This window comes from Cyprinodon tularosa, unplaced genomic scaffold (assembly GCF_016077235.1).
Source record: "Cyprinodon tularosa strain WSP-4 unplaced genomic scaffold, ASM1607723v1 ctg10, whole genome shotgun sequence".
Lineage (NCBI taxonomy): Eukaryota > Metazoa > Chordata > Actinopteri > Cyprinodontiformes > Cyprinodontidae > Cyprinodon > Cyprinodon tularosa.
In genome coordinates this window covers 2,727,505-2,752,698 of record NW_024037782.1, presented here as the reverse complement: position 1 = coordinate 2,752,698, position 25,194 = coordinate 2,727,505, and the positions used below count along the sequence as shown (strand labels likewise).

Sequence of the window (25,194 nt, the reverse complement as noted above, 5' to 3'; positions counted from 1 at the left end):
AAGAAACAACATTATTAGGTAAGGATGAGATTTTTATTTAAATTCCTTGTTTGTAAGTGATCCCTGAAGCTTAACAAATATAAAGAGCAATGATATAAGCCTGACTTACAAAGTAGACTTTATTTATAATATAATAATATTTATATCAACGTGTTTATTTTAGAGGCTTTACCACTTAGCTAGTAAAAGAAATGATTTGAAGACTTGCACATGTTAATTTTAAGTAAAATATACGTGCAACTGTTACAAGTGATTTTTATTATGTTGTCCTGTGTTTTTATATGTCTTACTGTACTGATGCCTCTTGGCCAGGTCTCCCTCGAAAAAGAGATTTTATCTCAAGGGACTTCCTGGTAAAATAAAGGTTAAATAAAAAAAAAAAAAAAAAAAATCTGTTCATATTGTTTCTAAATATTTATCCCCAAAAAAACTTGAGAGATTATATAACCTTCATCCTTGGAACTAGTATTTGTTATGAATATGTTTTCATAAATGAGTTAGGATGTGAAGTTAAACTTTTACTAATCCATGTGCACCAATGGGATATTTGAAATACAGCTGGAAGTTTACAAACACAAAACATGGTTGAAAAATAAAATAACTTTAATGACAATGGAATGAAGAACTGATTAGACAAGTTAAAAGTTATTACAGATTTTCTTTAAAGGAAACAGTATGAACATATATACAGGCTCCAATATCTTTATACACACATTTTCTGGTTAGATATTAATCAAAACACATTAGATTTCTGGGATTGTTGTTTTAAACATGAGAACTATTCTTTACAGGCTGGGTTGGTTTCCTGCCACTGTCCTCTGCTATCAGGCAAACCAGAAGCCTTATTAACCTGCAATTATTGTCCATTTGTTTTGTGATAAAGGTTGAAGAATTTGGAGGGACTTTTCCTTTTTTTTTTGCATCTCTATCCATTTTGTGCAAAGTTGCAAAACAGAACATTAGCATGGTTCGCTGGTCTCTAATTACCATAAAACGTTTCCCTCGAGGGGAATGTGTTGAATTTGGAGATGTTGAATTTCAAATCCAAGTCCCGTATGAAAAAAAGAAATATAAAAATCACCATTGAATTGAATAAAATTGATGAAAATAGGTGACAACAAATACTTATACAACTATTGAGGTTGAAACATGTCCAAAGAGGAAGACTGCATAATATAGAACAGAAAATCCTTCCAGAGTTCTGCAGCTCTACAGGGAAGTCAGAGAAGTCTCTCTGTGCTTATGATTGGCTCTTGGTACAGATAGGAGTAAAAGATTAGTTGCCCTTAGAAAGCAGAGTGGCACATTTGATGTAGGAGCTCAGAGATAAAAGGCGTAACAAAGATTTAAAAATAAATAGTAGTTTTAATGAATCATGAAGTTAACCAACAATCAGATATATTCAAACATTTCTTTGTCAGAGGCCGCTCGATCCATGTTGATGTTCTACTCATTTCACAGTGGGAGGTATTAATTGTTTCAAAGTGTATCTCAGCTAAAAACAGACAGAACCTTTGTTCTTTAAACTATGATTGTTCTTTTAATCTCAAATCAATTTTATGATGGGTGCAGGTTGGGTCACATGGCTGAAACTATGCAGATTGGGTGTTCCATCAGGACACAAAAATGGTTAAAGATGACCGACATTAACTTTTTAGAACAGATGTGACCTCATCACAACTGAAAAATCATGATTGACATTTTATTTTATTTTTTTGATGAGACCTATCATTATCATAAAATGTCAACACATAATGCCAAAATCTTGTTTATGGCCTCTGCAGCTTGTAGAGCGGTGCACATATTAGTAGGCTTTTATGTATATATTTTAAAGCCCATCTATATGGTACTTACTTTGTATAGATTAGGAAAATTCCTCAATAATTTTGTTTTCTTTTTAGATTGACATAATAAAATGCTAAATTGATATCCATATACAAAGCCCAAAATAGATGTGACATTCATGTATGTAACATTAAGTATACTAATTAAATTATATATACGCATTTTTTTCTATTTATTGTATTTATTTTAACCTTCGATGAGATTTCCGGAAATGGATTTTTACAGCTCCAAAATAAAAGCACTTCGCTTGTCACGTGACGCCTCTGTTTATAGACATCCGGGGAGAAACATGGAGGACACCATCGGCAGTAATCCCCCATCTCTCGGATTTTTAGAGAAATTGAAGTCCTGGCTCTCCTGGTCATGGACTTACGTGTGCTTCGTTTGGTTCGGCATGGTGCTAATTATGGTATATGTCGTATGGAGCCCGCTGAAACTGCAGGAAACTCTTACTTCAGGTAAATTGAAGCAGTTTGATGCTACCTGCTGTTAGCCTTCTGCTCTGTAGCTTTTATCTCAGCAGCCGATATTTTGACAGCTCGTTGGTTGCCTGGTGACATAAATAAAAATGATGTGGAAATTATTGTTTGGTTATATTTTCTTAATTGAGGGTTACTTTTTTTTCCCCCCCTCATATTTTTACAAATATTTTATTTTATTGAAATTCTGCAGGTTATTTTATTTGGATAAATTTAACAAAGATAGCATCAAATTTGACTGCGAGGAGAGTATAATACGGAAGAAGTTAAACTATTTGTTATGTTTTCTCTTTTTTTATCGTCTTGTTGTGAAACATACAGTTACAGAACATATTGTGGCCTAAATTGCTCTAATTTTTACTTGTTTTTTTTTTTTTTTTTGTTTTTTTTTTAGCTTCTGTGTTTCTGAACACTCTTACTCCTAAATTCTACGTGGCCCTCACCGGAACCTCTTCCCTCATCTCTGGACTTATCCTTGTGAGTTTTTCCTCTCAGTTATTTAAGCTTTAATCTTAATATTTTGCTTAGTTTTATTGTGCTATATCTGTGCTAACAGTATGGGATGAAGGATAACAAAAATACAGCTTTTTTTTTTTCTTTTGATCTTTAATTGGCATGCATATTCCCATCTACAGTGAAAAGTATACACAAACCTGTTATAATCAAAGGATTTAATGTTTTAAAAATAATGATTGTAAGGTATCTTCTTTTTTTTTTTTTAAGGATTCAGTCTTAATAATTTAGTTAAGATAAAAAACTAATTATCTTTGGGGTAAACTGCAATAACCAGGCTACAAAATATACACTATATTGCCAAAAGTATTTGCTCACCCATCCAAATTATTGGAATCAGGTGTTCCAATCACTTCCATGGCCACAGGTGTATAAATTCAAGCACCTAGGCATGCAGACTGTTTTTACAAACATTTGTGAAAGAATGGGTCGCTCTCAGGAGCTCAGTGAATTCCAGCGTGGAACTGTGATAGGATGCCACCTGTGCAACAAATCCAGTCGTGAAATTTCCTCGCTCCTAAATATTCCACAGTCAACTGTCAGCTGTATTATAAGAAAATGGAAGTGTTTGGGAACGACAGCAACTCAGCCACGAAGTGGTAGGCCACGTAAACTGACGGAGCGGGGTCAGCGGATGCTGACGCGCATAGTGCGAAGAGGTCGCCAACTTTCTGCAGAGTCAATCACTACAGACCTCCAAACTTCATGTGGCCTTCAGATTAGCTCAAGAACAGTGCACAGAGAGCTTCATGGAATGGGTTTCCATGGTCGAGCAGCTGCATCCAAGCCATACATCACCAAGTGCAATGCAAAGCGTCGGATGCGGTGGTGTAAAGCACGCCGCCACTGGACTCTAGAGCAGTGGAGACGCGTTCTCTGGAGTGACGAATCGCGCTTCTCCATCTGGCAATCTGATGGACGGGTCTGGGTTTGGCGGTTGCCAGGAGAACGGTACTTGTCTGACTGCATTGTGACAAGTGTAAACTTTGGTGGAGGGGGGATTATGGTGTGGGGTTGTTTTTCAGGAGCTGGGCTTGGCCCCTTAGTTCCAGTGAAAGGAACTCTGAATGCTTCAGCATCCCAAGACATTTTGGACAATTCCATGCTCCCAACTTTGTGGGAACAGTTTGGAACTGGCCCCTTCCTCTTCCAACATGACTGTGCACCAGTGCACAAAGCAAGGTCCATAAAGACATGGATGACAGAGTCTGGTGTGGATGAACTTGACTGGCCTGCACAGAGTCCTGACCTCAACCCGATAGAACACCTTTGGGATGAATTAGAGCGGAGACTGAGAGCCAGGCCTTCTCGTCCAACATCAGTGTGCGACCTCACAAATGCGCTTCTGGAAGAATGGTCAAAAATTCCCATAAACACACTCCTAAACCTTGTGGACAGCCTTCCCAGAAGAGTTGAAGCTGTTCTAGCTGCAAAGGGTGGACCGACGTCATATTGAACCCTATGGATTAGGAACGGGATGTCACTTAAGCTCATATGTGAGTCAAGGCAGGTGAGCAAATACTTTTGGCAATATAGTGTATGTAAGGTACTTTATTGAAGCACACTTTGTGTTTGTTTTTTCAACAACTCTAGTATTTTTTAGGTTGTAATGTGTTAGAAAGTGACAGCTTGGGTGCTCCTATGGTGTGGAGGTAGAGAAAGCCCGTATTCTTATCTTCAGCTATCACAGTATACATGTCAGATTAAATAATTCTGCTTATACTTCAGTAACAGTACCAAGGTGTTACTTTATTGTATCTCTTATACTTTATCCATTGGTTGTGCTGGTTTTTTTTTACATCTCTTTGCAGGTGATGAAGCAGACTGAAGATGTTTTATCCTTATCTCCTCTTTTATCTCCTCTTTCTTCCATCTTTTCTCCTTTTTTTCCTCTTTTTCCTTTCCTGACCTACTTAAATTGCTTTACCCATATAATCTGTAATACTCCCTGCATGAATTATAATAAAGCAATTTATATGAATGAAACAAGTGAAATACTATGGCGATAGCAATACTGCTCCACTTGTGAAAGTAAAATCAGTTGGGCTCTTTTTGGCATCAAGACAATTGTTCTTATTGCCACATTGCCAGACAGGTCACCTAGTGCATGACCCATATACCAGCTGTTGTAGGTTTGCGTCATGGTCCTTTTGAGCTTTGCCGAATGTAACTCCCCCGTCTCGTAACCTAATTTCTTGTTTACATACTTTCAAATATTAGAAAATAAGAGCCACTACAGCCTAAAAATAATTAAAAAAATGCAAAGAAAGGAACAGCCTGACTCTTTTATATTTGTTAACTGTTTATGCTTCAACATATCCGATTCAGAGAACATTTTATATATGTAGCTGTATAACCCAACAGATTTTTTAACAAACCTCAGATCTTGATGCTTCAAAGAGAATATACCCATGCTCTGGTGATGGGATTCTCCCAGCACAACAGCATCCCCACAGAATGTGCACACCCCTGCAATCTCATTTTAAGTTTCTATGGTTAAATTTGGTTTAGGATGGAAATTATCTTTTTATTTATATATATGCACATTCATTATATTACTAATTCTAAACAAAAACCCTTTATGAAGGTTTCATGCCTCATAAAATAAAGTTCCAAACCTAAAATGATGACAAAATAAAATGTTTCATAAGGAATGTTTTTATACAAGCAAGTTTCTTTACAAGAGTTTTATTTCATATATATATTTTTGTACATGTGTTTAACCCCTTCTTTCAGTGACCTGTGTTGTCTGTTTAAATGTAATAAGACATAATAGTAGTACTTTAATTTTAGCAGTATTGGCATATTCTCTTATGTGAGCATTTGCAATGTCATAATGTCAGCAAAATAACCACAAAACTGTCATTTTTGTATTTATTTTACATGCATGTTTTTTTCTGCTTACAACAGATATTTGAGTGGTGGTATTTTCGCAAGTATGGAACATCGTTTATTGAGCAAGTGTCTGTGAGCCACCTGCGTCCTCTGCTGGGTGGAGTGGAGAGCGGCTCATCAACCGGTCTCTTCTCATCTATTAATGGAGAGGCAGAGCCCAGACCCAGCGTCTCTGGTAAATCCAAACATGCCCCATATTCTTAAAAGGAGCAGCAATCTTAAGTTGCCATGTATTGATGGAATGTCTTGGTTTTGGTAGATTGCAAAGTCTGGAGGAATCCTTTGAACCTTTTCAGAGGAGCAGAATACAACAGGTACAAATGGGTTCAGGATTTTATAAAAGATTCTGAAAATGATCACTCCTATGTGTTATATAATCATAGCAGGAAAATAAATATTTTGCTGTTGTCATTTTTTTTTTTTTTGGTGACACATGTGACTTCAGCAATAGCTTTGGCAATGTTTACTACAGGTACACTTGGGTGACAGGGAAGGAACCTTTAACCTACTATGATATGAACCTGTCTGCTCAAGACCATCAGACCTTTTTTACAGGAGATACTCAACAGTTAAAGCCAGAGGATGCAGGTGTGTAAATGTCACTATTGTGTAATTGTTAAAGAACTGTCTTTACTCAGATTAAAAAATAATAATAATAAAAAAAAAAAAAAAAAATATATATATATATATATATATATATATATATATATATATATATATATATATATATATATATATATATATATTAGTGCTGTCAATCGATTACATTTTTTTAATCGCGATTAATCGCATCAATGCCTGAGTTAACTCGCGATTAATCGCTCATTTTTTTTCTGATTGAAAATCATTTAAATACTCTCGATGACATACAAAAAATACATACAGGCTAGGTTTGTGCCAATGTTCTTTTTTTAAAATGAAAACAGGTCACAGATACTGATTTATGCCATAGAAACATATGGCAAGAAGATGGGGAGGCATGTAGCAAAAAATAACAAATATGTAGCCAAAAAAAAAAGGCCCTGAAAACAGGCTGATGTAAAAGACAGTCTTTACAGTTAATACAGTCTTTTGAACAAAGACAAGCATTTTACCCTACTGCTATAAAATGTAGTACAGTTAACATTAGATGTTAATTAACCAAGATAATAATGAACAATTTTCAATCAATACATCAAAATCAATAGACCGACATCACTAGATGGAGGTAGTCTATGCTCTAGAAAGTTACTTTTCAGCCTCTTAACAAAAATGAGAACACACACACACCCACCCACCCACACACACACAGACACACCCACCCACACACACACACACACGATACCGACCTGTGGCGTACACAGACAGCAAGAGTGCCGTAGATTCCATTTCACCTCAGTAATCTGTTTTCTCAGCGTATTTCAGGTTGCTACTAGTTACCAGACACTCAACTTGTTTGTTGGTGGTGGGGCTTAAAGAAAAGGCACTAGCGCCACCCAGTGTGTGCGTCTTTTTTCCTTGAGGAGCTCCGCTCTCGAAGCCTATGGAAAATGCATAGACTGGGGAAAATAGCCCCGCCTTCCCGCAGGCTGCAGCGGGATGTACTTGGAAAATTGTACCATAAAACCACATAGCGTTAATCTCACGTTAAAAAAATTATCGCCGTTAAAATGGCCTCGCATTAACGCGATAATTTTGACAGCACTAATATATATATATATATATATACTAAAGAAGATCTTAGAGGTCTTGTGAATAAGCTTTATTTTTTATGTGCCCACAGTGATGCAGAAGGCATGGAGAGAAAGAAATCCTCAGGCCAGGATCAGAGCTGCTTACCAGGCCATAGAAATGAACCATGAGTAAGTTTGGCTCTAACACAGCTGCTTGTCAGGTCTAAGATCACAGATAGAAACCTAAAGTAAAAACGAAACTAAACCAATGCAGATCTATCGGATATAGTTTTTTTACATTACGGTTTAAGCCAGACCTAAACTGTACCTAGAATCTGTACCTATGTTATTGGGTTAATAGTTGCAAAAGAGCTGAAACTAACAACTATTTTGCTTATTGATTAATCTGTTGATTATTTTTTGATTAATAATCAAATAGCAAAATTTTTCTTAAAGAAGATTTTATACAGAAGTTAAACCAGAAGCTAAAGCTAATACTAAGCTCAATGATCTGTTCTGGCTAGAGCATTTTGATGGATGAAAAAGGTTTTTCATAATGAATGCAACATGTTTTTACATTTTTTAAAACAATTTAGATATAATTATTGCTCTTAGTGCATTCCACTTTTAGCCAATGGCATGTTTTTGAGTCTCTTCTCTCCATTTATGGATTAATTAATTTCTCAGTTAGTTGTTGATTATTCCTATAATCAATCTGTTTAATTGTTTCAGCTCTAATTGCCAGTTTGCTAATTCAAACCTTTTATGCAACTTAAACGAAACATTTGTATCAAAGATCAACATTTTAAAGCATTTCCAGACTGGTTTGTGAAGTCTGGCTGTTCAGTTGGGATGCATGCAATGATAAAGAAGGATGAAAAAACTAATTTCTATGTAATTCACTGGTGGATCAGCTGTCAGAGCTAATGGTGAGAAGTTAGTTGGTTTTCATCACCGCGCGATGGATTGGTGCAGTACAAAAATGTTGCGAGTGAGACAAAGAATGCTCTGAACCTCCATACAATGTGTTTTTTCACCACGCTTTTTTCTCCCACGATGTTTACATTTGATCACTGCTGCACTTTATGAAATGGAAATGTTCATTTCTCTGCTAAGATGCTGCTCATTCACTTTCTAAAAGCTGAACACAAAAAAATTTGGTTTGTATACCCTCTGTGTATACAAAATGACAATAAAAATTGCCTATGTCTTAGGCTCTAAGACTAATTATAGAAATAATTGTCCAAAAGGCTTCTTTGCATCAGTCTTCTTGAATTTATGTTTTTCCCTTCATAGGAAGTTTGCCATTTTAAAGTTTTCTTATTGATTACATCTGCATATTGTGGTAGGATAAAAATTTTCAGCTTCAAATAGTTTTTTCTCTTTGCTCTTATGTTTTTTCTGTTTGCATTTATAGATGTGCTGCTGCATATGTGCTTCTAGCAGAAGAAGAAGCTACAACCATCACAGAAGCTGAACGCCTCTTTAGAAAAGCATTGGGTTTTGGTAAGGATGGGCATGTCTTATCATTAGTTCCTGAAATATGATATATTAATATAACATGTTTTTTTTTGTTCAATCTGGCTATTTTGTTTGTTTATTTTGTATGGATATCTACTCAAGGACACAAAAAAATTCATTCAATCTGGTTTGTTGATAGGGAACCAAAAAAATTTGGTATGATGATTGATGAAGTCAAATGCAATATAATATGCAATATAGAAAATCTACTGGATTTTTGGATGACAAACAAATAAGGCTCTTTTTACATGAATGCACGTATGTCAAACTAATCTTTTATATTTTAAGACTTGTTTAATTTATAATGGCAAACCGGGGTTGCTCTTATTTTGACAGTACACATTTAAACTCAGTATAATAGTTTCTGTTAACCCACTGAGGGATTTCTGCTAATTAACACCTTCTTTAAACTGCTGCTCTGTTTCCATGATATTTAGCTTAGTTATGTTTATACTTTAATATCTGTTATTTTATTCTTGCAACCAACAGCTGGGAAAGATATCAATCTACTGGTTTACATTAAACGCAGACTGGCGATGTGTGCACGCAAATTGGGCCGGATCAAAGAAGCAGTAAAAATGATGAGAGATGTGAGTTTCTGTCTATAGTTATTTAAATGCGTAGTAATATTACAAGGATTTATGGCAGTAATTTTTTTTTTTTTAAACCGCTTTTTCAGTTAATGAAAGAGTTCCCATTGTTGGGAATGTTAAATATACATGAAAATCTCCTGGAGGCACTTTTGGAGCTCCAGGCATATGCTGATGTTCAGGCTGTCCTGGCAAAATATGATGGTAAGACCAAAAAGAAGATTAACATTTAACAAAAAATAGGGTTATAGTAATTTTGCAACCTCCATAAAACAATTTATGCTTCTCTTGTAGACATCAGTTTGCCAAAATCAGCCACTATATGCTATACATCAGCACTGCTGAAAGCACGAGCAGTTTCAGATAAGTATGTTCCTTTCTGCTGTATATGTATTGTAGATAGCCTAGCCAATTTCCTGTACATGTCATTTAAATTCTACTGTTTTTAAGGTTTTCTCCAGAAGCAGCATCCAGACGAGGGCTGAGCACAGCAGAGATGAATGCTGTGGAGGCGATACACAGAGCTGTTGAGTTCAATCCACATGTGCCAAAGGTAGGGCTCTACAATACGACCATCACTTATATCACTATAAATTTCTTGAATTTGGTCAATACAGTCTAATATCAATATATCGATTTTAATAAAATAACAGGCTCTGAAAGACTGCAAAGACAGACCACAAAGAAAATCCCATGCATACTTATGACAATTATTTTGCAATGTTTATAAAACCCCTCTAATATAACATTTTTGAAATATTTGCTTAAAAAAAGCAGATAAAACATAAAACCTAGTCCTTAAAGAACACTGAAAATATAGACTATGATGTATATTAGAATTTTGTAAATATGTTCAAAAGTCCTTTCACCGTTATTGAATAAAATTGTCCCTATAAGAAATAAATTTCCGCTACATCTTCTTCAAACTTTACATTAAAACATTTTATTCTGAACTTTAAAAATTAATAATTAAATCAAATTTGTGTACCTGTATTGAATATCTTCATAAATAATTTGATCCACTAACGTTCTTATATTTTTGTTTTTTTGACTGGGGATACATTTTCAATAACAGTGATCAAGAACATTACAGCCGACAGGGCTGTCATACTGCAGGTTCACCAGCAGATGTCAGTGTGGGTCTACAAGGCAAAATTTGTCTCAGTTTAGAAAGCCATGTTATACCTATGAATGTATCTGCTCCTCACCTTTATTATTTGTTTGCTTGACTTTAACCCTCATTTGAGCACTGCTTGAAGAAGTTTGCTTTGAAACACTATATGTAGTCTAATGTATTTTTCAAGGAATAATGTGTCATCATAAAAAAAATAAAAATAAATATATGGCATAAAAAAACAGTGCTGTTAGCGTGGCTTGTTTTACAGTTAAAGCGACTAATAGGGGGGTAAGAAAGTGAAAATTAAAAAAAAAAGTGTTTTATTAAATTGTGATTATGGAGCATATGCAATTAGATGCTCAGCCGTACACATAATATACTTATGTGATTAAAATTGTATTTAAAATGGATTAGCAAAGTTTGTTTTTGTCATTATTGTCCCAAAATAACAGTAAGAAACTTTATTTACTTGTATTGTATATTGCTGTACAAAAACTCATATCAATTTATTCATATCAAAATTTGGACAATAGTGTTGGAAACAAACACTATTGAACAAATCAGTTCAAATCAGATTTGTTCAGTTGAAACAACCGAACAAATCAGTTGTTCATTGTTGGTCTAGTTCAAGCTCTCCTCTGCCACATGCCCTTGTGCAATAACTTGATATCCCCTATACTTCTTCCAATCTGCATATTTGTGTATAAATCTGTGCATTTTGACAGGAATGGAAATTTTATTTTAATTTCTTTACCAGCCACTTTGGCTACAAATTTGTCAACCGCAATGTTTCTTTGGTGTAACATACAGGTATGCTTCTTTAAAACTATTCAAGTCAGATCTTTTCTTTATTTTGAAATATCGGGGGTAGCATCATGCTGATGATAGTCCATCCCACCAGTGTAAAATCACATGGTGAATGTCATTAGAATTTTGTTTTATTTTTTGCTAGTGGCAGTCGTATGACGGTAATTAAATTACTTTATATGATTTACAAAATCTCTGTTTGCGTTCCAGTCCAGGTAAAGATGATTATGTTGAATGTTACAGCAGTGTGTCCCCATGCCCGCTTTCTGTGAACATCTCCGTATTTCAGCTCAGTGTCACTTCAAAAAGTTTGACTGAGACGCTTTCTCCCCCTGAGCAGTCCGTAGCGGGACTCTGCATGCACATTTCTAAAGCTGGAGCTTTTTCAGACGTGTCCAGCAGACGTCTGCTTTGTGTCTCCATTGAGCCCGGCGTGATAAAAATCACCATAATCAACAGATTGGGAACAGATCTTGGAGAGAAGCGGAGGAACGTAATGAGGCACTGAAAATTTGGGAAGAAACTGTGCTTTCTTCTTCTACATGTAGTTTGGTGTCGTAAGCTTGCGGTTTGTGATCGTCCCTAGAGTTTGCCAGATTATTTGGTGCAGTTTAAATACAATGGGTAGAAGTCCCATCCATTAAAAATGCTGCATAACCATAATGAGCCCTAAGTGTGCCTCGTAAATACACCTTTATACAAGTACACGTATGTGCTTGTATGTGACAGCTGTTAACATCACATTTCTGAACTACTGCTTATTTTTTCTACTTTTAATGGAAATGGGGGAAGTTTAGCAGCAACTAGAAGTCACTTGTGAAAAGTGAACAATATTTTTTCTGATCAAATTGCAACCCGCCACTGTGGCTGGTTCATAGCTACCCCACTGTTAAAATCTACCCTCCCACTTTGCCCTCATTTGCTCAGTAGTGGCTGCAAATGTTCCCCCCTGAAATATAGTGCGATTACACAAATGTGGCTAAAGTGTAATTTTGGTGAAGCTAGAAATAGGCGAAATAACTTCATCTTATTGTCCATTTGTTCGTTAGGACAAATTGTATTTTTGTGACTGTTTTTATTTTTTTTTACTTCAGGTTTACAAGAAAGCAGTACTTATAAAAGCTCTCTGTGGAAACTACAATGGATTAGTGGGGCTTTTTATTTTGTATTTTTCTCAATTTGAACATAAAGGATGGAGTTTTTTTTCTGCGGGTACTGATTGCATGCTGCTGGTTGGTTCAAAGAAAAAAGAAACTAGTGAATTCCTGTCCCTCAGCCTTAGTGCAAACACCTGCATAGTCAAGTGAGGCTGCTCATAACATTAGTGTGTTATTATTGGGTGTGTTCCAGGTGTGAATTCATGTTATCAGGTGTCAATGAGGTGTTTATGACACAAAATCAAGGAGTTTATGGCCTTTCTAAAAAGTCTTTGAGACTCCGATAATAAGGATTGATGTTTTATTTAATAGTAGCTGAGCTAACAATGCTAATTTTTATACCTAATCCATAGCATTTTTATCTTTTTTTTTCAACTGGTTAAGAAAAAAATGCTCATAAGTGATTACCCTTTTTTACTTATTATAAAACCTGCCTAAATCGGTGTCAGTTTTGGCTTTTGACACTTTGAATCAGTTTGGTATATGAAAACCGGAACTAGACCTACCGAAAGAGTCTGACTAATAAATTGATTGGCATATAATGAATGTGCATAAAAGATTATATCCGCATATCATGCAAGGCTTTATCACAGGAGTTTATTTGGCTGGCCAAAGCCTGTAAAAACTCCTCAGACATTTAACCCACAGCCACACATAATTTGGTGAACAGTACACCGTCCTCCTCACATGCAGCTGGTTTCCCTTTTCCTCTCAGACTCTCTTTGTCAATTTCTATTTTCTTTTTCTCCTCCTCATGTCATCTTTTGTTAATCTTTCATTTTTTCTCCATCTGTCTGCCTATTACATTTAGCCAATGTAGAACTTGCATTTAGGAAACTGACAGCTTTGTAAATACCTCAGAGCTGACTACATTTCTCTGCTACCTAGATCTGCTATTCATTTGCATTTCCAAGCCCTTCTGGTAATTTCAGCCCCGTTATTTAGCTAGTTTACCCCATTTCAGACAGCAGTTTTTCATCACACCCCATTTTGGTTGGCGTTCTCTCTTCCAGATTGCCTGTCAGAGCTCAGATGTACGGACTTTTCTTGTTAAAGCTCCAAAATTGGCTATTTGGTTTGAAAATTGAGACAGAGAAACGGGATTAGGTTCGTATCAAATAAAGATGGATGATGTTTGATTTAGACAGCAAAAATAGAGCTGTTAAAGGAATTGACATGTAGTTTTGGAATTAGCCAAATGCTGGAAGGTTTCAGGTGTATTCTTCTTATAGTAATATGAAGTACAGCAGTATTTCCATGTCTTTATGCATTTATTTACAGTGTATTCCCATGAATCATACAGCAGATATAAAACTGATGCCATTGTTCTCTGTGTGTTGGAGGCAAAACAAGCCACAGAAGAAAATCAGAAGGAGCTTATGGGTTATGTTCTGGGCTTATGAGTGCCCCGGGATAAAAGGAGAACACATGAAACTCAATCCCTTCATCAAAGAGGCGGCTGGGACTAAAGAGCCAGACCTCAGAACAGGGGCAGTGCTGAGGGGGTTGTTTGACTGAGGTGTCACCAAGTCTAATGCCATAACATGTGAGGAAGAACAGCTGATCTGCAAGCTTCTCTAAATGGTTAATCTAAAAGACAGAGGAGCCAGGTCTGCATGTCTGCTAAATATGATCAATTCCTTATGAGCAGCCTGGTACTATGGGGCAAGAAAGAGGAAAAGTTAGATAACAGTTCCTTTGCTTCTTCATTGTACAGAAAGATTCGGCTTTTGTTTGATTTTTCCTTCCTTCCTTCCTTCCTTCCTTGCTTCCTTCCTCACCACTTGATTAGATATATCTTCTAGGTAAAATAAAGTTTGTTTTGTTTTTTGGTTTGTTTAGTTGGTAAAAAAATTAAGACAATTTTAACCTAATGATTTATAGAGACTGGGTTTCAAAGAGTATTCTTTATTGTTATGTTCGTCAACACAAAAGGATAGCATATGACAAGAAATATCAAATGTTATAGAAATTTAGAAGAGGAGGAGGTCTTCCCCGTTTTTGATGATGATAATGAAGATAAACAACCCAGTAAGCAGACAGTTGATCTCTTTGGTCTAAAACCTTCTTTTTTAAATAGACTTCTCTGTGCGCTTTTTCAGTCTTTGTTAATCAACAAATCCAGCTTAAAGTTCCTGAATTTTTTTATGAATAATTAAAAATCACAATAGATTAATTTCCAAACGGTCTTATACAAATTCCAAACTTACTATACAACTGAGTTAATGAAAAACCATGATAGTTTAAAAAAAGCATTAGGATTTAAATGCCTTTTGGCATTTCCCTCTCATGTTTTAAATGTAAATAATTATTATTTTGTAAATAATTGGGAGTTAATTTACGTAGCCTCTGTTAGTCATATTGTACCAACCAATCCAAAAGCTTACGCAGGGGCAAAGGCATTGGCAACATCAACTTGAGATTTTGCCACAATATTTTTTTTAAAAGTATTGTAATGACACCAAAATGCAGGCGCGCTGGAAGCTGTTTCAAGCGAGGGGGGCTGATGGCTGGGTTGGAAAACACATGACGTCATTATGTTGAGGGCTGTGGCTGACGTTTTTAACATAATATTGTAGGCCTACATTTGTCGCCAAAAACTGCCGTTTAAAATGCATCGGAACAAAGCATGAACATTTTAAACTTTATATCTTCTCTTTTAATCATTCAAAATTGATCGTCTGCCTGGCTGTGTGTTTCCTGGACGGGGCCGCCTTTTACAGCTGCTTTTTGTATCTCTGCTTCTGTCTCCTTGAACCCCAGTCGGCCTCAGCAGATGGCCGCTCACACTGAGCCTGGTTCTGCTGGAGGTTTCTTCCTGTTAAAAGGGAGTTTTTTTTCCTCTCCACTGTCGCTACAAGCATGCTTAGTGTGAGGGATTGTATTTGAGTCAATGAGTCGATGCAATCAACTGGTTTTCCTTAGATAGAAAACTTTGTATCAATTTGACCGTATGATCTGGTTGAACTGTAAAGTGCTTTGAGATGACATGAGTTGTGAATTTGGCACTATATAAATAAACTGAATTGAATTGAATTGAAAACAAACAACAGCTCCCAATCAACAGGAACAGGAATACTTGAATGAAACATGGCCTAAATATAGCCTAAACTGAGCACTTAACATCTTGAAAGTCCATTCGACTATGGATATGGGGAATGATTTCATGTCTGAAACAAAACACACACAAAAAAAAAAATTATTTCATATTTTATCACTTAATAGCTTAATACAGACATAATATTTAGTGATATGCAGCCTTATTCTAGCGTATAGGGGAATTAAAACCATTTCTCACCTCGAAATAGTCAGAAATACGTTTCTGCTGCCTATTGCTAGCCATGCCTAAACGAATGTAAGGTGGCGGAAGCACTTCAGGGGGAGTAGCCTAGTTTTTTATGAAATATTAAAATAATGAATCATTAGTTAATATCTTATACACAGCTCATCATTTTAATCCCATATCAAACACAGTCTTTTAAAAAATAAATACATAAATAATTTCATGTTTTTAAGTACAATATTATGTTACCCCACAGCCCCCCACCATGGGGGGCTGATGCTATGACGAGGGAGGCTGCAGCCCCCACAGCACCCCCCTTCCCGTGCCACTGCCAAAATGGGCCTTTTTTAGTATGTTTAGCGCAACTGCGTTTAGAGCTGTCATAGCCCCACAGACGAAAGTGAAGCTTTTCCAAAAAACGCTCTAAAAGGCTTCATTAATAAAACTCTGACAGTAATTTGGTGTATTTTAAGGCATTATTAGTTGGAATTCATCAGTGTCACAATAAATCCAAATTCCAAAAGCCACATGCACCCATTCCAAGTTCTCTATATGCTAAAATTCAAACAATAATATGCAAATCTCTAGTTAACTTAGGTTTTATTACTTTATACAGCAACATGTTACAGGGGGAAGCTAGAAACAAAACCACACCTATTGGGTTGCACCTCTTCTCTGCACATTGAGCCACACAGAGAATCAGTAGGTTGTATGCCTAGCACTTTTACATTGGGATGAAGGCTTTTGAATATGCAGCATCCTGCATTTTAAGGCCTATGTAACATTTACAACTATGGCAGTCTTTTGCTATGTTTTATTTTAGCGATCAACTAACTCAGGAAAGAGGCTCAAAGCTGTTTGAGTCCCTTCTAGTGGTAAAATGAGTGTTGCTTGAAATGATAAACAGTAAAACAAAGTTGCTGCCTGTGAATCTACATCACTGCATCCTGAAAGCCTGCATAGATTTCCATGGGATAGAATTGGGATGTTTTTGGAAAATTTGTTTTAAACTTAAACATATTTTCATGCTTTACTTTGTATTTGTGGTGTATATGGCATTTTAGAGTGTTTTGGGCTAAAATAAATATATTTTGACTTTATTAAAAAAATATATTCATATTTTGCTATCTTTGCCTTGCTGTAAATCAGTCCTTCTGTGTCAAACATGTGGAGATTCTTTACTTAAAGCTACATTTCTTTTATGAACTTTGAAATGCAAGGCAGATGTCCAAAAGTATAAAACAGCATTTGTTTCTGGTGCTGCCATAAGGACATGAAAGGCTACAGATGTCTCTCAGCTATATTTGAAAAATGTTGTCTGTACATGCTTCACAGTCACATTTTGATGTTCTGTCTCTTTTACAAAGAAAATTCCACCCTAGATGTAACTAAACAAGTTCTATAACTTAGACAACTGTCAAACTAAGAGAAATAAGAAGAGAAGATGTAGAAAAAAAGAAGGATCAGGCTGGGCAGGCTGCGATCCAGGGGGCGAAGGGTCAAGCAGCGCGGTCAGGCTGGTTGGCTGAGCCTCTGACCATGGAGGGGATTAGACAGGATTAACTGTGGGCCAACCTCCCCAAAGTGTCAGTCTAAGATCCAGGGCTCTGTGATGCTGGCCGCCTGGGAATCTAGCCCAGGGGGCCCCCAGCTTCGCACAGGGGTTTTGCTTAGCAGAGTCCCCTGCAACACTTGGCACCTCAGAGGTAGATTACAGAGTGGCAGGTTCATTAAAATGATGGTGGAATCAGCAGCAACGTCTCTAATATCCGTTAATAAATATTTTTTAAATAGAGGTATTAAAGATAAACCTTTATCTACGTTTAAAGAAACTTGTTCACATTTGTTGCCCATTTAGCCAACTGCTGTCAAAAAGGTGGTCAACACTAACTGACTGAATAAATCTATACATTCGGGAAAGAATGGAGGGCTTAGTCGGCCATGTTACACATTCATTATATGCATGTGAAGCACTGTAAGAATAACAACAAAAGGATTAGGAAACTTTGTAAAGTTGCAAAATAAGGCTTTCAACAAAAACCTCAAATGGTGCAAATATATTTTTAGTCTGCAGGGAAATTAGGAGGAGCAGTTGCACCATTAAGCTTCATACCAGACAGTTAAGAATCATTAAAAAAAATTGTGAAACTGCATGGAATAAAATCAGACCTTTGAGCAGAAACCTTTATGCAAAGTGCAACAAGCTCAAACTGTGGTTAGACGCTGAGTTCATATTTATTTAATGGGACTCAGTTTTGGTCTTATTTGTTAAGAACTTTTTAAATGTTCAGATGGGAAAAGCTTATAGAGATGATCCCAAAAACGATGTGACTGTGCCGGCCTTTGTTGTTTTTTATTTGTCAAACTTTGTCGCAGACTAAATAATCAAGAAGAATTGAGAAAATAAATTATAAAAATGCAAGACAGATATTTAACATTACTTTCTGTATCCCATTTACAGTACTTATTAGAGATGAAGAGCCTGATTATGCCTCCAGAGCATATCTTAAAGAGAGGGGACAGTGAGGCAGTAGCATACGCTTTCTTCCACCTGCAACACTGGAAGAGAGCAGAAGGAGCCTTAAATCTGTTACACTGCACCTGGGAAGGCAGTATGTATCCCCCTACCCATTATTTTTCTGTTATATTGTACTAGTAACACTTTAAAAGCAGCAAAATGTTAACATTTTCCTAATTTCTTATCAAATCTTTATTATAAATAACATAATTATTTCCTCATTCCAGCCTTCCGGATAATTCCTTACCCCCTGGAAAAGGGACACCTATTCTACCCGTACCCAGGATGTACAGAAACAGCGGATAGAGAACTACTGCCCTGTATGTTAAAGCAACTTTAACCTCCCAGCTGAGCCCAGCTCATATCTGATCCATCTACAAAAGGTTTATAACAATATTCTTTATTTCTCTGATTCTTTTCCAGCTTTTCACGAGGTGTCCGTATACCCAAAGAAAGAGCTTCCCTTCTTCATACTCTTCACAGCAGGCCTTTGCTCTTTCACTGCAATGCTGGCCATGCTCACACATCAGTTTCCTGAGCTTATGGGTGTGTTTGCCAAAGCAGTAAGTAGTACCACACAAATCAGTCAATCCTCAAAGGTCTTTTATGATCAAATATTTTAAATTTGTTGCTTTTTTCCATTTTATTTTTTTTAGAAATGCGTCCGTAAACTGTTGCTACTTTAATGTTGGACTTTAATTGTGAACACCAAAGTTTTAAGCTCCTTTTGCGGTTATCTTCTCCTTTCAGTCTCCTTCGATACAATTAGAGCTTCACAGTAGCCTCAAATTAAAGTTATAGTGGAGGATTTTTCACAAATTTTTAAAAAAGACCCGCCCTTTAAACTTGAAAAAAAAAAATTTAAAAATTCAATTGCACAGCACTGTACTCGCTCCCGAGAGGGAACACCTATTAAATGCACGTGAGAGCATGCATGAGCCCATTTCTCCTCGTGCACGCTCTCTTAAAAGGTTCCTGTTTGCATCACTCATACAAGCTTACTTTCCAAAATAAGAGTTGTAATTTTTCCACTATGTCAGACTCACCACCGGTAAGTAAAAATGGGGACGAGCACATAGGACGGCCATACGTAAACATCACCAGAATGATTGACATTTAGGAGGACAACTTATTTTGATAATCCATCCGGAAAAAGAACATCCTCCACTATACCCTTACGAAACTATAAATAGTTGGATGGTTTCCTATTGGATTTATTTGTTACATAAACTGTGACAGTTTTTAGCACTCATATGCTCCTTGGAGTAGTGTTTTGTTTATGATTAACTTGTTTGTTACGTCTAACTTTACTTTGACTTGTGCATTTTCTTATCCTGGATGAAAAGAGGCCAAAGAGAAAACGTAGAGACCTTTGCTTTGCTTTGCGTTGTGAAAACTTGAGTGCAGAGTTTTTCTCAACATCCAGTAGGCCTGGTTTGTGTCATGCTCGGTGAGAAAGCATGAAACTGTTGAGGGAGAATTTCAAAGATTTCCTTTGCCTAATGAGGTGAAACTGCTACTATGACTGCAAATCCATATTTACAGTCTGCAGGCTCCATGATTGACAATAATTGTAAAACTTCCCAAATGATCTTCTTAGCAGTTCTGTTTTCAGAATTATGATTTGATTTATATATATATATATATATAAAAAAAGTCCTCTATTTGTTGTATTTCACTTCCCAGGTCTGGATTATGTAACAGATGCCATAAATAAAGCTTGTTAATTTCCTTCTATTATTTGCCTTTGATACTAAAACACCGCAAGTGAAACTGAACTCTGATTACATCCAGACTTCTTTGTTTTTTTGGAACAGAATACTGATAGCTTTTAGTGTCAAATGTATGTAAGTAAATAAATGCCAGTCATTTATTAGATTAGAAGAATTCAACGCAAATTGTGCTTCTGAAGGCTGATAATGATGTAGTCATAGCTTCATCCTAACTGTGGCTGAATGATTACTGCCTTTACAGGTAGAACTGTTGCCTTCTTGATTATCTTTTGAAAACATATTTTCAGTAAATTGTGGAGATCTTTGACACTAAGAAGCTTCTGACATGATAATTGAAGGCCTATTAATGCTTTTCCTTTACTTTCAGTTCTTCAGCACACTCTTTGCACCGCTGGGCTTCTTTGCAGACAAAATGGAAAACTTCATGCCGTCCAGTTTTTGGCACCAGCTGACTCGGATCTGATCTCATCTTTGTCTCACTCAGTCATTCACACACACACACCAACACACACACGCTAAATGAAAACACATAAACACCAATCTCACTCAGAATTCTTGGACAAAAAGTGTTTGTTCTCCTGTCTTCAGCATTACCGACCACTTGCTGCATTGTTACTGATTATATTGGCCAAGATTGTGTCAACATAGCCATAGCACTCCTAAGATGCTCTCTAACGTGGTTCCAGCTGACAGAAGTTTCCTAAAACTGATTTGGTTTATATAGAAGCTATTCTCCCGTCACCTTAGTGTCAGTAGGACATCAGACATCATTGTTTTCCATCAAGGAGTCACAGTTGGTACAAAAAGACTAAAACATGCATTATTACTCACTTAGTTATTGTCAGGGATAGGTCAAAGGGCAAGTATAGAATTTCTCATATGATGCATCTCATTACAGATCCATAGGATTTATCATCTAGTTTTTTTAAGCTAATAATTTAAAATGGTTGATTGATGTACATTAAAACATAACAACAGAAGACCTCCTTAATATACTCTGATTTATCTTTGTTTTTTTGGCAATCCAATACCTCAGTGTACCTCAGAAGCAGTTACTAAGACATGAATTCAGAGCTATATAACTGGGATGAATTCCCTTTTTGTGTTATGAAACAGATTTTAAAACAATCAATCCTCATATGTCTATTTTTTAGACTCTCTCAAATACTATTGTAACTTTTTAAGATTGTTTTGTTACTTTAATAGTTTAAAACTAAATAAAAAGTAATTTATCCATTTGTAAATGCAACCCTTTAGAGCAATCCCATTCAAACCTTGAGGAGAAAAGTGCCTTTGTTAGAATATTATGCCACTGAATACATCTGATTTAAATTAATCATATGTAGGCAGAAGTATAAACAAACCTAATAGTTATGGTTTTGTTTTAGGATATTGGATAAAGTAACAAGTTCTGCAATGATTTAAAATTGTTTTGTGTACTCTTTCTAAATTGATTAACCAGCCATTCATTCTCTAAACTCGATCTCCTATCATCTCTTGGGTGGAAATAATTTAATTGTATTTTTATATTAACGATCCCATACAATAATTGTGTTGCATTCAAGTTGTCAACATTTAAAAGCTAATGTCAAAAAATATCTGTATTGTACTGTTGAACTAAAGCGAGGCATGCTGAGGGCAGGAGAATGTTTACACAACTGACTACATTTTAATGGGTTGAACTGGAAAAACCTACAATAAATGTCGCTTTACTGTCATGTGTGATGTTTTTCTTTCTATTTCTAAACGCATACATACTGAAGGAGGTGTTAACCTCATCTTAGACATATTTTGCCTACCTTCTGTTAAGATTCCTTTATCTTACAGGTTTTATGTTTGCTTATTATGATGCTATTTTTTAAAAGACAAGATAAAAAGTAGAAGGTAACAAAGACAGATGATCACTACATGTCTTTTTTTAATACAGGAAACATTGGCACTGGAAAGTAATGATTCAGTGCACAACCTTGGGCTCATTTATAAACTAGAAAAGAGTTCATACCGTCTCTAAACATAACATTTTTTGATGGATTGATTACTGAAACAAGGGGTAGGTTACCTGTTTTACTGTAGCTCCACAGGTGTTTTCTGCATGTGACTTCATATCATCCCTTCCTAGTCATTATTGTGCTGTACTGGATATGGGGATTGCCAAATATTAGCAGCACACAGAGTGTATTCATGTAATAAATCCAGTGCATGTGATCTAGCTCAATGACTTTAAGGATCTAACCAGCAACCGTACAGTCTGCAGCTGTTTGCTGCTTAATGATCCTCAAGAAAGGTATTGAACCATAAAATGTTTGTGGTCAGAGGATCAACTTCATACCTCAACGATAATAGAGGAGAAAAAAAACCCTCCCATCCACAAAATATATCTGAAGCATTTTCCAGTATTTTACTTTTTCAGTTGCTTAAAAAAATTGAGATATTACTAATACTATATACATAGTCTAACAAAAAATAGCTGTTTCTTTTTCATATTTGGTTATGTCACAATCTCAGGTTGTAAAGGATTTTATCTAACAGGCTAAAAACAAGTTTATAATTATAATGTGTAAATAAAAGGATGCATAGTTTCCATTTTTATGGATTTGTAGTCTCCCCCCGTGATAATTAACCACTTTATCTCATCCAAAGACTTCTGTAAACATTTGTCTTTAAGTATTGGCAAAGATTCTAAAGTTTAAATTTCAGAAGGTCAGAACTGGAATATGCTCTTAATCCATTTTTAGCTTTGGCCCTGTTCTTTGTCCTGCTGAATGCTAAATCACCACCCAAGTCTCAAGCCTCCATCAAGGTTACTTTTAGGATTGCTTATCTGTCCCTGCCGATTTAAACAGCTCTCAAACAATATGATACTGCCACCAAAATGTGTCTCCTCAGAGGTGATGTGCATGAAACATTTTCTAATAAATTCCAGCAAAAAACCCAAACAAAGACCACATCTGGTAGTTAAATGCCTTTTGTTCATTGTGTAAATTTTTTAGTTTTACAAGTTTTTCAAGACAAATCCACATGTTCAACGTTGGCCTCCTGAGACCCTAATAGATTTTAAACTGAGATGCCAGTTTGATATAACTTTGATGGCATAGAATGCCTTTGATGCCACTCCTGTTATTTTTACAGACTTCAGCTGAGATCACATGCGGTGAAGGACAAGTTACCAGACATGTTGTTCAGACAAGTATGAGTGATATGTTTAGTGACGTCTCTTAACTGTTCATATAATTTAGTTCAGGTGTCAAACTCAAGGCCCACGGGCCAAATCTGGATCGTCTGCAATTTATTTCAGTCTTCAACGACCAAAAGAAGGACACGTTGTAAAGTAGAGGCATATTTTATTTTAAAGGTGGCTAAAACTGCTAGATAAGCACATTCAAAATTATCCATTGAGCTTTGTTAGCTTAAAAAAAGGTAGATCTGCTCTATGCCATAGACCATTCAAATATTTCTTGATATGCATTCTTAAAGAAAATGAAACCAGAGTACTATCAGGTAACTACCCCGTTATGACCACCTTCCCTTCTTTCTCATTGATCAAAAACTTTATGTGAATAAAATTTCTGTTAACTGAGCTGCTTCTGCCTCTCTGCCTGCTCGGATGCATTTCACCCCCCTTTCACTGCTTGTTTGCATTCTTTTAATTTTTTTTTTTCTCTTAGGCAAAATTACTGAAAAGCTGGAATAAAATTACTTTTTTCTAATGGATGTATTTTCTCTTTTTTGGGGGGCAAATCTGAAAGAAGCACAACTCGATGCCAGCCAATCGGTACAAGATGCCTGCATCACCCACGAGTTCTTTGAAAAAACTTTTACAGCAAAAATTAAACTCTGCATGTGATCCCAAACAGTGACAGCTAGCAAGCTGAATGTAGAGAATAGACTGACTAGCAGTCCCCCTGAGAATGGCCAAAAAAAATCAAAGATGCCAAATCACTGGAAGATCTCGATAGTTAAGTAAATAAAAAGGACCTTTATGACAGGGTCTCCAACTACAGCTAATTTTGACAAAATTTTACAATTTGACCTAATAAACTACAAAACTTAAGAAGAAAACTCAAACCAACTTAAGCTTTTCTTCCTGCTGTCTTAATGTTTCACCCACAGCTTCATAGTTGTGATAGAATAGAAAATTCCTTTATTGTCTCACAATGGGAAAATTGTTGCCTTACAGCAGCAGAAGATTATAACAAAAGTGATCACACAAATGTGGACCTTAAAAAAGCGTATGAAAAAAAAAATAAAATAAAAGACAGAGTTAAGGAAATAAACAATGATGAAAATGATGACTCATTTATAATAACACACCCCTTTAGTCAGATGTTTTCATCCAGACCGACCTTGAAATCCGCAGTTATTAATGTATTTAGAATACTTGTAAAAGCTGCTCCTGCAGACCTACAGGCCCAGCTCAAAGCTCCCCAGCTGCATCAGCTTCTTCCAGTCAGGCCTCTGTGCTCACCACAGCACAAACAACAAATCCATTACCCTCTCTAGAATAAATTGAAAGAATTTTCTTACTTGTAATTGACTTTTAACTTACTTTATCATTTGACCTTTAAAAGCCCTTCATTTTGGCTGCTGTTCACGTTTCATAGACCTGAAACAATTTCTTCATCTTCATTTTTCACAATCTGTTGTCAGATTTGTTTAGATGCACAGGCCCTTCTAAAGATTTTTCTGCAAATGGCTTGTACTGCTGCGCTGCCAGATGTTAAGCTGTCATATTTAGGATATTAAGCCATTATAATGTGTTTTCTAAATTTTTTGGCTTCATTTCTTAAAAATGTTAAGCTATTGCAGAGCAATGCGATGCTAAGGGTGTGTCACTAAAAGTACAGTCGGATTAGATTCCACTGGGCTATTCAAAGGTTTCCACACTCCATAAATTAAACCCCATGTTATACTGTACTATAGAACAACAACAAACCTCAGTATACTATTGTTTATTGTATTATTTTTTGATAATATGTGACAAACTAGCACAAAGCAGTGCATACATGTGAAAATGGAATTCAAAGATCTGAACTATATGACCTATATAACTACCCATCAAAACTGTTCTTAACATCGAAACTTCT

General features: G+C 36.0%; 1 protein-coding gene across 1 annotated transcript; it reads left to right on the top strand.

The window, feature by feature from the left end:
• st7l (suppression of tumorigenicity 7 like) lies at positions 1-21,828 on the top strand. Its single transcript, XM_038302587.1, has 16 exons — positions 1-18; positions 2,119-2,303; positions 2,719-2,801; positions 5,748-5,907; positions 5,992-6,046; positions 6,205-6,320; positions 7,495-7,573; positions 8,802-8,890; positions 9,395-9,495; positions 9,585-9,699; positions 9,790-9,862; positions 9,946-10,048; positions 18,321-18,471; positions 18,605-18,697; positions 18,801-18,940; positions 20,478-21,828. The coding sequence occupies exons 2-16, from the start codon at positions 2,135-2,137 to the stop codon at positions 20,571-20,573; spliced, it is 1,623 nt and encodes a 540-aa protein (XP_038158515.1). The 5' UTR covers positions 1-18; positions 2,119-2,134; the 3' UTR covers positions 20,574-21,828.
• The last annotated feature ends 3,366 nt before the right edge of the window (positions 21,829-25,194 follow it).